At 61.8% G+C, this 14,424-nt stretch overlaps 2 protein-coding genes across 3 annotated transcripts in view; one reads left to right on the top strand and one right to left on the bottom strand.

The window, feature by feature from the left end:
* CTNNBIP1 (catenin beta interacting protein 1) overlaps positions 1-2,458 on the top strand; it is a 43,400-nt gene extending 40,942 nt beyond the window's left edge. For both annotated transcript variants that reach the window (XM_045859779.1, XM_045859778.1), the window contains exon 5: positions 1,812-2,458. In XM_045859779.1, the coding sequence (XP_045715735.1) occupies positions 1,812-1,870 (59 nt within the window). In that variant the 3' untranslated portion in view covers positions 1,871-2,458. The remainder of the gene's footprint in view (positions 1-1,811) is intronic.
* Positions 2,145-10,194, bottom strand: LOC123831669 (synapsin-1-like). Its single transcript, XM_045858753.1, has 8 exons — positions 10,075-10,194; positions 9,646-9,699; positions 9,358-9,423; positions 8,637-8,777; positions 7,578-7,658; positions 6,872-7,156; positions 4,937-5,029; positions 2,145-4,593 (listed from the first exon to the last, which is right to left on the bottom strand). The coding sequence occupies exons 1-7, from the start codon at positions 10,192-10,194 to the stop codon at positions 5,027-5,029; spliced, it is 750 nt and encodes a 249-aa protein (XP_045714709.1). The 3' UTR covers positions 2,145-4,593; positions 4,937-5,026.
* Between the last annotated feature and the right edge of the window lie 4,230 nt (positions 10,195-14,424).

The raw sequence follows: 14,424 nt of genomic DNA, 5'->3' as shown, positions 1-14,424 counted from the left end.
GCTGGCAGCGTGGCGCAGGCGGGGCTCTGGCAAGCCCTCGGCTTCAGGTGCCTTGTTAGACGGTCACCGGACTCCCTGGGTGACCTGGAGGCGGTTACTTCCTTCCCCAGCTCTCCGAGCGTGGCCTGGACGCACACACTGGGCAGCCGTGGGGCGGGAGCCCCGGCCCCAGGTCTGGGTCCTCCAAGAAGCCAGGGGCCCTCCCCTCTGCCGACTCTCCGTTCCCCCCTGGGGCCACTGGCTCCCTTTCCGTGGCTGCTGCTCAGGACAGAGGCCCGAGGTCCTGGAAGAAAGCCCCCGAGACAGGCCGGGGAAGAAGCGAGTGGGCTGCCCCTGCTCACTGCCGCCCAGGCATCTCGTGCTGACAGCTCCCCCGTCATGGTCTCCCTCCCACCCCCCACCCCCCCCACTGGTTGGCGAGCTGGGGAGGCGGCACCGGGGGAAAGCCGGCATCTGTTGGGCACCCGGCTCGCCTGCCGTGCAGGGTATGATGTAATCCTGGATGCTGCGGTTGCCAGGAAGATTCTGCCTGCAGTGATGTTGCGTGGTCCCGGGGCTGAGGGATTGGGGCGAGAATAGAATGTTCCCGAGAAGACACAGGAAAGATCTGCAGGGCTTCCCAGGCAAAGGAGCCCCATCCCAAGGAGCCAGGCAGTCCGAGCTCCTTCCCAGAACCCTACTCCCCTGTTCAGAGGGAGCGGCTCAGAACCCCGCCTGGGCAGGGCAGGCGGTTACCGCGCCTTGTGCCTTGGCGCCAAATTGAAGGCACGTCCCTACCTGGTCCATCCTGGTGGACAGGCCCTCCTCTGCCGCACCTGCGGCGGGGTGCCCCCTCCACTGTCCGTGAAGCAGGACAGGTGGGAAGGAGGTCCGTAGGGGACTGCCAGCGTGGAGGAGAGGGTGCCCCGCACGCGGCATGGCCGAAGCAGCCAGCACCGGGCCTGGGGGTGGAACCCGGCGCACTCTCGGCTCGTTTCTCGAGCCAGAAGCTCCGCCGCGCACCTCCCACGCCGGCTGGCCCTCCGGTGGCCTTTCTGTGTCTGCCGTTCCAGTCCTCCCCTCCCGGGAGAATTCCTCCGGCCAGCACAGAGGACGAGGATATCCCAAAGGCCGCGGGCACCTGGCTGCCCTTTAGAAAGAGGGAGAAAGTGGCAGGATGGGGGGCGGGGGGGCCAGGGCCCAGGAGGCGAGGTAGGACCGCCGGTTGCCTCCCCTGCCCCCCCCCTTGCTTTGCTGGCTGCGTGTCAGAACCTGTCCGACGGAAAACAGGACAAAGGAAGTGAGTTCATGAGTAGGCCTGGACCAGATTCTCAAATCCACAAGAATTATAAAGATTATGGCCATTATCTGTCTCCATAGGAGCCGGGCCAACAGGCGGGCTGGAGACAGGCCTGTCCGCGCTCCTGGAAACAGGTGTCGGGTTTGGCGAAGAGGAATGGCTCCGAAGGGTCCCTGGCTTTGGCGGCTTTGGAGCAGGGGGTCCGATGAGCAGGGCCTGGCTCCAGGACCAGCAGCAGCCCTGGTCCTCCCGCACCTTCTCAGCTGCGTGGCCTTGAGCAGGCCTGAGCCTCACCCCCGGCCCACAGTCCCGCGGCCCCGTGGCCCCACAGCAGGGGGGTTGGCGCACACCCTGGCCAGGCCGCCAGGAAGGCCCAGAGGGGAGGCAGGCTTCCTCGGAAGCACTTTGCACTGGAGGCAGGGGTGAGAGGGGGGATGGCCACTACCCCTGAGGGCCAGGCCTCCTGGCCAGGTCCCAGGCTGCAGCTGGACGTCCGGGGCCGGCCCAGCAAGCCTCTTCCCTTGGTCTGCAGGCGCAGAGGACGTGGTGATGGCGTTTTCCAGGTCGGAGACGGAGGACCGGAGGCAGTAGCGACGGACCCCTCGGAACACCCTGAAAGCTGGCAAGGGCCAAGCGATCCGCGTGGACCTCGTCCGGCCGAGTGGCAGCAAGCAGGTCACCTTCCCCACCCTCAGCACCCCGCCCACCCCGCCCCACGGCCAGGCCACTCGGCGGGGCCACGTCCAGGGAGACTCCGGAGGTGTGGTCCTCGTCGGCTTCAGGGGACGGACTCACGATTGGCTGCAGGAAGAAACCTTTTTATTTTGAAATCTTGACCAACAGAAACCTTTTATTTTTATTTCTGACTCTTACTTTTTTTTTTTTTTTTTAATTCGCTCTTCGGTATATATATGGCTTCCCAAGAAGCTCTCCGAGCTCCGGTGCTTTATTTGGGTCACTTTTTAGGAACGTGAAGATGTCGGATGGGCTGGCTGATGGGAAACAGCGTTTTTCTCTGATTGGCTGCAGGTGTTCTGCCGACGGCACCAGCTTCTTCTCTCTTTTGAATGCTGAAAACAGGGTTTGGGACATTGGTTGTTATATTTGACTTGAAAAGAAAAAAAAGAAAGAAACCAAGTGCGCTTTGCAATATTTATTACACAGAGCTTGCTGCTTTTACATGTTTTGTGTTTGCATTCGATTGGCTCTCGGTAGGTGTGTGTTTTCGGTTTCCCATCGGCTCGCCCGTGACCCCTTGTTGGCACGGCCTCTCCCCACCCTGCCCAGAGCGGTCCCTCTGCGGCTGCACGGTGCATTTGCTTTCATGGCCACGCCTGGCTCTGCCGGCAAGGGGACCTCGAGGACCCCAAGCAGGATCCACCGCTGGAAAATGGGGTCCCCCAGGAGATTTGCGTTGTCGTGAAGGAGCGGCCCCGGGGCTTAGAGGTGACTGACTGTCAGGCAGGATTTACATGCATCGCTCCCAGCAGCTGGCAGCCAGCCAGCTTCCCCAGCCGGGGTGGGACTGCTCCACCGCCAGCCAGCCCCTCTGGCCCGCCTGTGCTGAGCCGAGGCGTGTGGCACGGGGCTGCTCCTGCACAGCTGTGATACCCCACCGTGTAGCACAGGTCTCTGCTTAGGGGCCCGGAACCCACCCCCACACAGACCCCAGCTGGGCCCACAAAGCCTGCCAGTGCTTTGACCCCAAACACCACCCCCCTGCCCCCCCAGCAAGGCTCCAGAGGCATCTGCCACCGGGGCCGGGGCCGCAGGTCCCGGCCAGCACCCGGGTTCTCTCATCCAGGCCTGTGCCTCTCACTGCTCCGCCCTCCAAAGGGTCTCCCCGTGTCAGCGGGGAAGAGACAGCGACGGTGTTTGTTTATGGAGTGCTTCCCTGAGCCAGGCCTGCTGGGCTGGCGCTCCAGCCCAGCCTGAGAAACAGCTTGCAGTCTTCCCACCTGCCCTCCCCCGCCCCCTGGGGGCAGCCTGCCCCCTCCCCATCTCTCACAGGGGCGGGATCTGAGTGCGGAGGTGGAGGGAGATGCTGGCCTCTGAGAGGGCAGCCCTCACCCTCCCCTCAGGCAGACGCCCCATTCCTGCCCCCAGGACCCAGAACCAGGAGAAGACTCTCAGAGCCAAACACCCCCCCCTTCTCAGGTCTCGGGCTGCCGCGGAGCACAGGGGCTGACCGTCACAATGTCCCAGGCAGGATCCCCAGAGACCCCTGTGTCTGTGGGAGGGCCACGCTGTGCTGAGTCTCGAGTGTCGGGGGCCTGGACCCCTGTCCTCCTGCTCCTCCACGCACGGCCCCTGGCCCTGGTGGCTGACTGTTAACTGCAAAGGCTGTTGGTCCCCAGGGGACAAGGACTGTGGGGACCCCAGTAGGGGCCTCAGAGCATCTTGCTCCAGGGGGCGGTGTGTGCACACATGTGCAAGTGTGAGCACACACACACTCACAAACACACTCACGCTCAGCTCAGTGCCCTGCAGCTCCAGCGGAGCCCCTGGGGATGGTGCATTTCTCCACCCACCTCCCCCCAGGTTGCAGCGTCTGTCGTCAGGTGTAGACGCCAGTGTCGCTGGCGGCCCCTGTCTTTGTACCTGTCGCTCCCGTCCGGGATCCGTGCCATGGCCCGTGCTGTGTCCTCTGCCCCAGCCTGTCCTTGTCAAGGTCACGGCCCCCCCACCTTGTAACAGTGGGGGCCTGATCGGTCTCATCTTCTGAAGGAGACAAGTGAAAGTGTTGCCGTGGCTTCTTATTTCAACTAAAAACCTGTATCTGTTGGAGAAGGAAATTAGCAATAAAGATTTTTAATAGCCTGGTGTGTGAGCCGAGTCATCTGCCCGGAGTTGGGGGCATCTGCCGACTCCCACACATCCCATGGGCCGCACGCCGAGCCCCGCCCTGCCCACGAAGGGGCGAAGGCGCCGGTTGGCTGGTCGAATTGCCTGTGATCTGGAGTGGAACTCGAGGTGTGGAAGAATTCCCAGAGCTACTCAGCCCAGCCGGCAGGTCTGTAGGAAGGTGGACCCCCCCTTTCTGACCTGGAGATTCCAGATGTCATCCTAGATGACACGGAGGCCAGCGACCTCTCCAGGCGACCTCACCCTCCCTGGTCCTGCGCCGACACCGAGCGTGCCGTAGGCGTGGGGGCGCTCCCCCGCTCCACGCCCCAGCGGCCCGTGCGAGGCCAGCGGTCCTCAGAGTGCTGGCAGCAGAGGTCCAGGCAGACTGGCCGCCCCTCCCGTTGTCCCAGAAGTGGAAGGTTTATTGGTGCGTAGATGTCATCCAAGTTTGGAAGCTGTCGTCATTTCTGCTGTAGGAATTTTTGCTTGGGAAGCATTTTCTAGAATTTTTCATTTCTACACTTCATCATCCCATTTTAGTCTCTCTCTCTCTCTTTTTTTTTCCTAATTACATAGACTCACTGCTTCTATTTCCTTTCCAAAGAGTTTCACTGGGTGCTAAGTGCTACTGGGTGTATGGAATATGGTGACAGACGACGCAGTTGCCGTCACTCAGGCTTAGTGTTGAGACAGACGCGGGGGTTACCTAGCAGCCCACGCAGTGGCCAGATGGGTGAGCCCGCCTGAAACATCCCTGAGAAGGGCCTGTCCCCCCTTTGCTTGAATACCCTGGAGAACTCACTACCTCACCTGATAACGCACTCCACTTCAGACGTTCGTTCCCGTGCCGAGTTGATCTGCCTTTCTCTGGAACCTCCTTTTCCGGGAAGGACTTCTCGGTTACTGACGGAAAGACAAAACAGGACAGCTGTGTCACCTAGAAGTCACACAGACACACACATCAAGGGCTCGTGTTAGGCATAGACTTCCCCCACCCCCAGCCCCACCCCCACTCCAGGGCTCCGAGTGGCACTGTGGGGTGGTGACCCTTGGAGCTGGTCGGCTCTTCTAAGTGGGGCCATTGAACAGAGCAGGAGAGGCTGGCAGGCCCCGGTCCCACCTGCCCAGCCCCCCCAGGCCTGGGGTGGGCTCAGTTAACAAATGAGGTGATTGAGGCATGGAGTGGTGGGGATGAGCTGAGAAAGGGGAGGCCCCCCCCGCCCCCGGAGCTGTCGAACTGCCCTGGTCTGTCACGGGAATCGGGCCACATAAGAAAGATGACCCTCGGGCAGGCCGAGAGAGGACACTGGGGGCAGTGCTGGGTCTTTCATGTTCCCTCGGCCCACACAGCAGGCCGCCCTCCACGGCCATCTTCCTGGGTGTGGGTGTGGGTGCTGGTGCATGCGCCAGGGAGGACCCCAGTGGGCAGGACTGAGACAGCGGGGGGGTCGGGCTGGGCCCCCAGGAGGCCAGACTCCCTGCTTTGCCGGTGTTCCCCAGCCCTGGGGGGAGGGCGGCGGAGAATGAATGAATTGCTTCATCGCCCTGTCCCCGCAGGTGAGCGGCAGCTGTGAGAATCCAGGCTGCTCCAGCCTTTGAACGGGAGGGCCCCTTTGTGGCCGCAAAAAACGATCCCTCCGCCGCACCTGGTTCAGCCGTGCGGGCGGGAGCTCTGAGGCCCCAGGGGACCCCGTCACCACCCGCCTGCCCTGCCTTCCCGGGCTGGTCCTCTCTCCTCTCTCCCCTGCCCCTCTCCCTGCGGCCCACAGCTGGGCACCCCCGTCCCACGTTTAGAAAACACTTCGTCTAGTGAACATTCTCTTCTGGGGCAACAGCTGGGTGTTTAGGAAATTTGTGGGGGCAGGGGCGGTGGCAAGGGGGGCCGTGGCTGCTAGTCCTGATTTACAGAAAGGCCTCCTCCAAGGACAAGGGCCGTGAACTGTGTTCCAGGTATGAGCCAGGGACTCGCCCTCACTTCCCTCCTTGGCACTGGAACCGCCCCTCAGGGCCCGTTTCCCAGGGATGGTTCCTGCCAGGCCTTCCGGCAGGGAGGTCAGGGGAGCTGGTGACTGTCGCCGAGCCGAGCCCCACCCTGCCTGGGCCTCTGGCTGAGTCCCCAGGGAAGGAGCAGAGCGTGCAGCAGGTGGCCGCCCTGTTTGCACACCTGTGGGAGGCCCTCCCCCACCCTGCTCAGCCCCAGGAGGTGACTGCAGACTCAGAGCCTCTGAGACGCTCCGCCTCCTGGCCCTTGGCCCTTGGCCTTGGCCTTGGCCGTGGAAGGGGGTGGGTTTTCACAAACAGCTGCTGTGCCGGTGTCTCCACGTCCCAGCCTTCACACAGCAGTCGTGCACGGGTGCTGCCCGTGTGCGGGCGTGCGGCACTCCGCACACCCTCTGCAGTCACGTGTGCGGTGAGTGGGTGACTTCACAGAAGAGAAAGTAGGTTGCGGAGTTTGCTGAAGGTCAGTGTGGTGCAGCCAGAACGTGGGCTCCGGCTGTCTGACCCCACACTCTGTGTTTGTAGCCACTTCCAGCTTTGACACGAAGGGGCGGGGGTGGGGTGGGGTGGGGAATAAATCCTGAATCACGGGGTTGCCCAGCGCCCTCTCCCGGGCCGGCTCTGAGACCCCAGGACCAGCCCGGTATTGGCCCTGTTCTCTCGCCCACCACGTCCTGTCGCGGGAGGTGACTAACGAACATTTCTCAGTGGGTCAACGCTGCACTGGGTCCTGGGGCCCGCCCTCACCTCCCAAATGAAGCCGCAGCCCTCCCAGACCGGACGAGAAGCTGGCCTGCCACCGGCTCCCCGTGCGGACCCAGCCGTCCTCCAGGCCGAGCTGGTTTTTCTGGAACCCACTGCTCCTTCCCTTGGTATGACTCTTCCTGCCACAGCTGCCCTCGGACCGTCCTGCCGGGATGCACACCTGCCCGCAGGTGAGGTCGGCAAAAGAGCTCTGACCTGGAGGCCACACCCCTGCCTCCCTACTGTGATCTCTGTCCCCTTGGCAGGTCCCGGCCTCACTCTTCTCATCTGTAAAATGGGAATGATAACACAAACACTTGTGCCTTTGACAAACTCTACACAAAAATGCTTTGGACCCCGTAAAACCGGGGTCCAAGGGTCTTCTCTCCTGACTTCGGTCAGACCATTTCCTGCCACAGGACGAATCTTTGTCTTCGCGTAGCTGGGGGCTGGGGAGAGGTTCCGGCCAGGGGATTGGGGCCTGGGTCTGACGCTTGGCCGCTGTGCGACTCGGGGCAAGTTGTCTAACTATCGGGAGAAAGGGGGAAACGAGAGCATCCTATGAGGCTGTTTCCGAGAGTGAATGAGAGGAGGCACGGGACAGGCTCATCCGGGCGACCTGCCCACAGCGGGCGGTCAGCACACGTGGTCCTCATTGAGTGCCCGAGACAGCGTCCCCCACCCGTCTTCTCTGCTTCCCGTCACTCACTCGGGGCAAGGCCTTGTCCGCAGCTCCTGGGGGGAGGCGGGCAGCCCCAGGCCCAGCCAGGGGCCCGTTGGGTGCTTTCTGCTGAGGATGAGAGGGAAGGGATGACCCTTTGACAGAAGCCCGGTTGGAGCTGCTCCCCACTCCCTGCTCCCCGCCCCCACCTAGGCCTCTCTGTGCTGGGCAGCTTTGCCTGGGGGAGCCGCAGGAGTCCCCTCCCCTTCCTGAGCCCGCACAGCACAGCAAGGGGGTCCCCCCCCGCAGGGGACCTGGTCGTGGCTGGCACTGGCAGGGAGGCGCCTGGAGGAGGCTGGGGGTGGGAGTCTGGTGTTCCAGGGACCCTCCTGCTTGCTCACTCGGCTCGTGCTGAAACTCGAAATAGATTCAGAGCCAGCCAGGGAAGGGGATAAAATTAAATCCTTTATCGTGATCAAGTGCTTAAAAAAAACACCCGCCAGAGGCTCCTTCCCACTGCAGCCGTCTCCGCCTCAGAGCCGAAGGGAAGAGGGCAGGGGAGATGCGGGGCCTCGAACCCGGAGTACCAGCGCCCTAACCTCCCCCTGCCCCTCAAGCCCCCACCCCAGGGCCTGAGGGTCCCTCTCCTACTTCCCACCCACCCCACTTCCCACTCCCGTCTTGCCCAGAGCCCAGCGGAGCTGGGATAAAACCCCTGCACACCTCCAGTGTGGTGGCTGCCATGCAGAGAAACCTCCTGCACTCTGGGCTCGGACCTGGGTTCGAATCCAGACATTGCCGGCGAGCTGCCTGCCTGGAGCCAGGTGGTAGGGGAGGCACAGGCTGGAGAGCATTTCAACCCAATAAAACTGACTCTAAGTCTGGTTTCCCTTTTTTTCTTTTTAATTTTGTCTCCGTGCACGGCAACGCTGACGCTGGGGCTGCCCCCAACCTTTGACCTCCTCTTAGGCTACAGCCCAGGTGGGCTGTGGGGGTGGGTGGGCTGTGGGTGTGTGAGAAGGTGGAGGTGCCCGCCTTGGCCATGGGTCTCCCGGGCCTGGCTCCGGCACCCCCTTGTGCTCTCTCCCAGCCTCCCCGCCGGCTCACCCGGCAGCCCTGGGCTCTTCCGAGGCAGACCTGAGGGACAGCAGGTGGCTGAGCTGCGGGCACCTGGCAGGGCAGAGCCTGTGGTCCCAGCCGGCGCAGGGAGGGAAGACGGAGGCGGACCTTGGCTGGGGACCTAGGACACTGGGAGAGGAAACAATAGGCGGTAAAAATAGTCCTTTGTTCACCGTAGGCCACACATCCTCACGCGTCCTGTGGGAAAGAACTCTCCAACCAGCCAGGGTGCCGCAGCCAACAAGAGGGGCCCCAGGCGGGTGGAGGGGCTGTCCCGGGAGAGGGGAAGGGGCCTGGCCCGGGGGAGGCGGGACAGCCCCCCCCGCCCCAGAGGGCCAGCCTCCCCCTCCCGCCCCCTCTGCTGTTTCCGCAGATCTTGCCACCACCGCCCCGAAGTGCCCAAGGCAGCCCCTTCTGGGCCACCCCTGGCCAGGCCTGTTGGGCAGCCCCCAGCCCACCCCCAACCCTCTGCCCAGAGCAGGCTTGTGGCAGGCCCAGGGCGGGCGGGCTCCCCCTGTCCACCAGCCCCTTCGCGTCAGACCACTCCCTGCTGGCTGGCTTGCCCCTTCGGGAACTTGTCTTGGGGGCGGCCCCGCTTCCCGGGAGAAGGCAGTCAGGCAGCTTTTCTCTGGGTGCACCTCTCCCGCCCCGTCCTCTGCAGCCGTGCTCAGCGGTCAGGGCAGGGGCCGGCAGGGGCCTGTGCATCCACCTGGGCCGTGGTCCCTGGCTCCTCCCCAGGCGTCAGATGGAAAGAGAGGGGAGCTGGAAACTGCTCCTGAAGAAGGAGACATTTGCGGCGGTGGGGGTGCGGGTGGGCGTGGGGGCGGTCAGGTCAGGGCAAGCCTGGGCCCAGGCACCCGGGAACCCATCCGGCAGCTGCCAGCCCTCGCTCGGGCCTGCTCCAGCCACCCGAGCTGAGCTGCGTGATCTCATCAGGGCCTCAGACGTTTGTCTGGGGTGTGGGGTGGAGGAAGGGCAAGGGGGGGTGTCCTGGTACCTCGTCCCTCCTCCGAGATGCAAGGAGGATGAACTCCTGTTTGTGTGTGGAAGGCTGGAGAAGCTTATGAGATTAAGCTGCTGCAGGTCTTGGGGCAGAAGATGAGAGTGGGGAGGGGGTGGGGCACCGCAGACCCAGGGCTGACCTCGGCCAGGGCCTGGGCGCTACGGCCCTCTCTCCCTCGAACCTTGGGCAATTCGGTCTATGAGTCTGAGCCTCAGTTTCCCTCCAAAATGGGGTGTGGGAGCCCTTGGTGCTCCTTCCTGAACACTCCCAGCTCTCTGCCTACCTCCTGGGCATCCGGAAGGACTGTGTCCTCCCCCTCCCCTCCCGCCTCTTTCCAGTTGAGTGTGGCCGCCCTGACTCATTTGGCCCGAGGAATGGGGGTGGTGGTGATGGGCCATTTCGGGTGGAAGCTTTCAGACCCACCGGGTCACGTTCCAGAGGCGGTCGCCCCTTCTGCCTGGGTGCTGGCGGCGCCCCTGGCCAGTCGGAGGGTGAGTGAGGAGGAGTGTTGCTCTGCGGGCCCCGAGGGTCTTGGACCTGCATGTTTCTACAGCCCACTCAGTCCCTCCTGACCACCAGACTCTCCGGCCCTCGGAGCTGCCGCGGGGCGTTCTGACTTTTGCCGTGTCAGAGAACACTGTCAGCTCCCAGCCAACCAGCCTCCCCGAAAGGCTGTGCCTGGGACCCGCCTGCTGTTCCGGAACCTGAGAAAACCCAAGTAAGGCTGCCCGCTGGGGCCCTGCAAGGCAGTGGCTGCCCTTGGCTGCCCTTGGCTGCCCTTGGCATTCAGGATGAAATTTCCTCTCCCTCTCATGGGAAGCCCAAGGTCTGGGGGACCTGCCTTCTGGGGATCTCGTCTACTGAGCCCTCTCCCCTCCGACTCCATGTACCAGCCTCTGGCTTCCTTTGGCCCCTCAGACGTGCTGAGCCTGCCGCCCGCCGCCTCAGGGCTTCTGTGCCTGCTGTTCCCTCTGCCTGCGATGTTCTTCCACGTGGCTGAGTCCCCAGGCTGCTCACGTCAGCTCAAATGCCACCCCCTGTCTCAGCCCGTTCGGGCTGCTACAGCAAAATATCACAGAGCGGGCGGCTCATGCGCAGCAGAAGAAATGTGTTCTCCGTAGTTCTGGAGACTGGAAGCCCAAGGTCAGGGCGCCAGCGGGTTAAGTGCTGGCGAGGGCCCTTTTCCAGGTTGCAGGTGCAGAATTCTCCCCGGGCCCTAGCGTGGGGGAAGGGGTGGGGCGCTCGGTGGGGCCTCTTTCAGGAGAACTGAATCCGGTTCTCAGGCTCCACCCTCATGACCTAAGCACCCACAGGCCCCGCCTCCAAGTACCATCACGTGGGGGGGGCGGTTAGGGCTTCAACATTCGATTTTAGAGGAGGGAGGACACAAGTATTCAGACCCGGGTCTCTACTGACCACTGTATTTTGCTTTCTACGCTCTGACATGCTCTTTCCCATTTTCCTGATTATTTTCTTTATCTGGAATAACCTTATGGATGAATTTCTTTCTTGGCCTAGTTCTCTCTTGAGCCTCCCATTAGAAGGTGAGCCTGTAGGGTCAGGGGCCCCACTGACCTTCCTCACCGCTGTGTCCCCAGTCCCTGACACACTGTGGGCTTTCAGTAAAGGCGCATTGAATGAATGAATGAATGAATGACCTTGACCTTGAGTTGGCTCTTCTGCTGAGCCTTCTGGGACCTACAGGTACTGTGACCCCATTTTCTGAACTGACACTCTGCTGACAGCAAGGAAACCTGGGCCCCATGGAGAAAGGGACCTCATCTCTCTTCTTCTGGCTGAGGCCTCGGGGCAGGTTTGGGGGGGCGGGACCCTGGCCCCTGTGTGGCACCCATATCCACAGTTTTGTTAGGCCTGTCTTGGCAGGTTAATCGATTCTGGGCTACTGAAGAGGCTCAGGGACTTGTTTTGGGCAGAACTTTTTGGTTTCCTGGCAACAGAAACTCAATTCCAACTGGCTTGTGTCATTGAGGAGGGTCTGAGGGTAGTTCATAAGATTAAGGCAATTGTGGCAGGAACCAGGGCCTCAGGGACTGGAGCTGGAGCCTGGATGCTTCTAGAACCTTCTCTCCCTCTAGGTCCATCTCTGCCTGTTTCTGCTCAGCTTTGCCTTTTGGTCTCATCATCTCCTTTCAGACTAACCTCCTCCTCTGACAGCAGAACACAGCTCTCGGCAGCTTCAGTGGAAGGAAAGTTTTTTCTCTCAGTGCCCCAAACAGTCCCAGAGCAGCCTCTGATTGGCTCTGCTTGGGTGATGTACCACCTGTTGGGCCAATCACAGTGGCCAGGGATTCAGCCATATTTTCTTCCTGTGGCCAGGGAAGGGCAGGCTATTGCAAGTGGGATGGCCACCAGAGCCACATACAGTGGAAGCAGCAGTGCCTAGAGTGTGATCAGGGACAAGCTGCCACTGCGAGGCTCTGATGCTGGCTGAACCCCAGAGCATGAGAACTCCCAGAGTCACACCAAACTGGGTGGTCAGCCAGCCCGGCATGGGGGAGGCGGAGAACAGGGATAGGAAGGGAACCTGCTCATGAACATCCCAATTTTCATCTTGCCCGAGGAGACCTGTGCCATCCTACAGTGGTGCTGGGATGTCACGCAGCCCTGCCTGGACAGGTAGGTGTCCCTCAAAAGTAAACCAAGTCTGTAAAACGCTGCGTGTTGTGTGAATTCTTCTAGAGCCACTGAGAAGTCTTGCAGTAAAGACATCCGTTTCATGTCGCTTTCCCCTCGTCTGCTCCACCCCAGAACGCCTCCATTTTTTAAGGATTCTGGGGAAACTCCCGTGAGAACCGCTGCTGTGGAGAAGGAGCACAAGATACAGAATCAGAGCTCAAGTCTGAGCCCTGCTACTTATGTGTGACTCCTCCGGGCCTCAGTTTCCCCCATCTGTGAAATGGGTGAGAACACCAACCGCCAGAGGGCTGTTCTAAGTGTGGAATGAGAACAGGCCTTTGACAAGCATCTTGTAAGCTGTACGGCTGGGCAGACGCCTGACCGTTACAACTGGTGTAACCTGGAGAAAAACACGTATGCTCTTTACCTTCTAAGGTAGAAGGCTCGGGGAAGACAAAGGGGAAGGACGTGGCGCACCCAGACCTGGCCGAGCCAGGGGACTGACTAGAGACGGGTGCAGGGGGGACAGGAGGGACTCCAGCAGCAGTGCGTTGGGGAAGAAAGGCCCCGGGGCCAGAAGCACAGAGGCAGTGACACTGATGGGGAGCCTTGGGGGAGAGGTGCCTGGAGGGGGGGAGGAGCCAGCTGTTGCTGCTGATCCCTTCTAGAGACTTCTGAACGGACAGCAATGCTGGCACCTCCTCTCTACACCCCTCCTTGTCCCACCCAAGGGACTCCGCCTGGGACATGGGTGGGTCTCTGAGTTTGCCTGGAACGCCTTCACAAAATAGCATCGGTGACTTAAACGTTAGGAATTTACTGCCTCATGGTTCTGGAGGCTGAACTCCACAATCCAGGTGTGGGCCGCGCTGTTCCTTCCGGGCTCCAGGCCTCCCTCCTGGGCTGTACGTGGCCGCCTTCTCCCTCACCTCTGCGAGCCGTCTTCCTCCTGGGCGGCCACGTTTCCGCTTTTTATAAGGACACTAGTCGTACCAGATCAGGGCCCTCCCTAATGGCCTCATTGTTCCCCTTTATTTATTTTTAGAGAGAGGGGACAGAAGGGAAAGAAACATCGATCGGTTGCCTCTCTCACACGCCCTGACCAGGGACCGAACCCGCAACCCAGGCGTGTGTCCAGATCGGAAATTGAACTGGCCCGGGCAACGGAGCCACCCCGGTTAGGGCCTACTGGGCTCGTTTTCACTTGATCGCCTCTGTGAGGACCCCATCTCCAGACAGGATCACACGCTGCGGTACTGGGGGTTAGGACTTCAACACAGGACTTCCGGGGAGACCCAGTCCACCTGGAACAGCGGGCACTCTCCCCAGGGGGCGTCTCCCTGGGTCTCGCCAGCCCACCCCCTTGGCCGAAGGCATGTGGATTGTGTCCTGCAGGAAGACGGAGGGCCTGGAATTGGGTTAATTGCCCCAGTACCAGATCTGCAATTAATATGCCATGGGAACAAAGAGCAAAGGCACTAATCGCACATAATTGGGCTTAAACTGCACCCTCGGCAGAGCTCTGCCACCGAGCCCCACTGTTTATGGTCCTTTTCAAATTAGCAAATTAACATCCGACTCCCCTTCCCCCCACCCAGAGCAGAGCAACGGAGGAGCCCCCGGAGGGGGAGGCCTGGCAGGCAGGCGGGCTGCATGCTGTCCAGAGCCAGGCGCCTGGGCCCGGCCTTTGGAGCAAGGGCGTCTACCTGGGGCCCGGGGGTGGGTCGGGAGACTGGGGTTCAGTGGTGCAACCATCTCCCTCCATTCCTGGGGTGGCAGTCACGTCGGGGGGGAGCAGGCGGCAGATGCCCCTCAGAGGGGCGGAGAACGAATGTTCTTGTCCCCTCTTCCTCCTGCTCTCTCTTGGCACACAGGCCCGATGGCTCTGTGTCCCTGTGGCCCTGGAGACAGACTGTCTGGAGTCCACCCTGCCTGTGTGTGCCTCCTGTGGCTGGAAGACACTGCCCAGGCCTGGAGGTGGATGGCACGAGCTTCAGTACTAACAGGCAGCCTGGCCAGTGCCAGGCAGGGCCTCCCCTGACCCTGGCACGCTGCGTCTGGGGCTCCCCACCCTGAGTTGCTTCCTCCAGCCCCCTGGCCGTGCTGTGCAGGCGGGCTTCCCTTGCCATCTCCCCA

Source organism: Phyllostomus hastatus, unplaced genomic scaffold (genome assembly GCF_019186645.2).
Source record: "Phyllostomus hastatus isolate PE091 unplaced genomic scaffold, TTU_PhHast_1.1 phas_scaffold_182, whole genome shotgun sequence".
In the NCBI taxonomy this organism is placed as follows: domain Eukaryota; kingdom Metazoa; phylum Chordata; class Mammalia; order Chiroptera; family Phyllostomidae; genus Phyllostomus; species Phyllostomus hastatus.
Note: the sequence above shows the minus strand (reverse complement) of the source record. Positions and strands in the feature narration are given on the sequence as shown.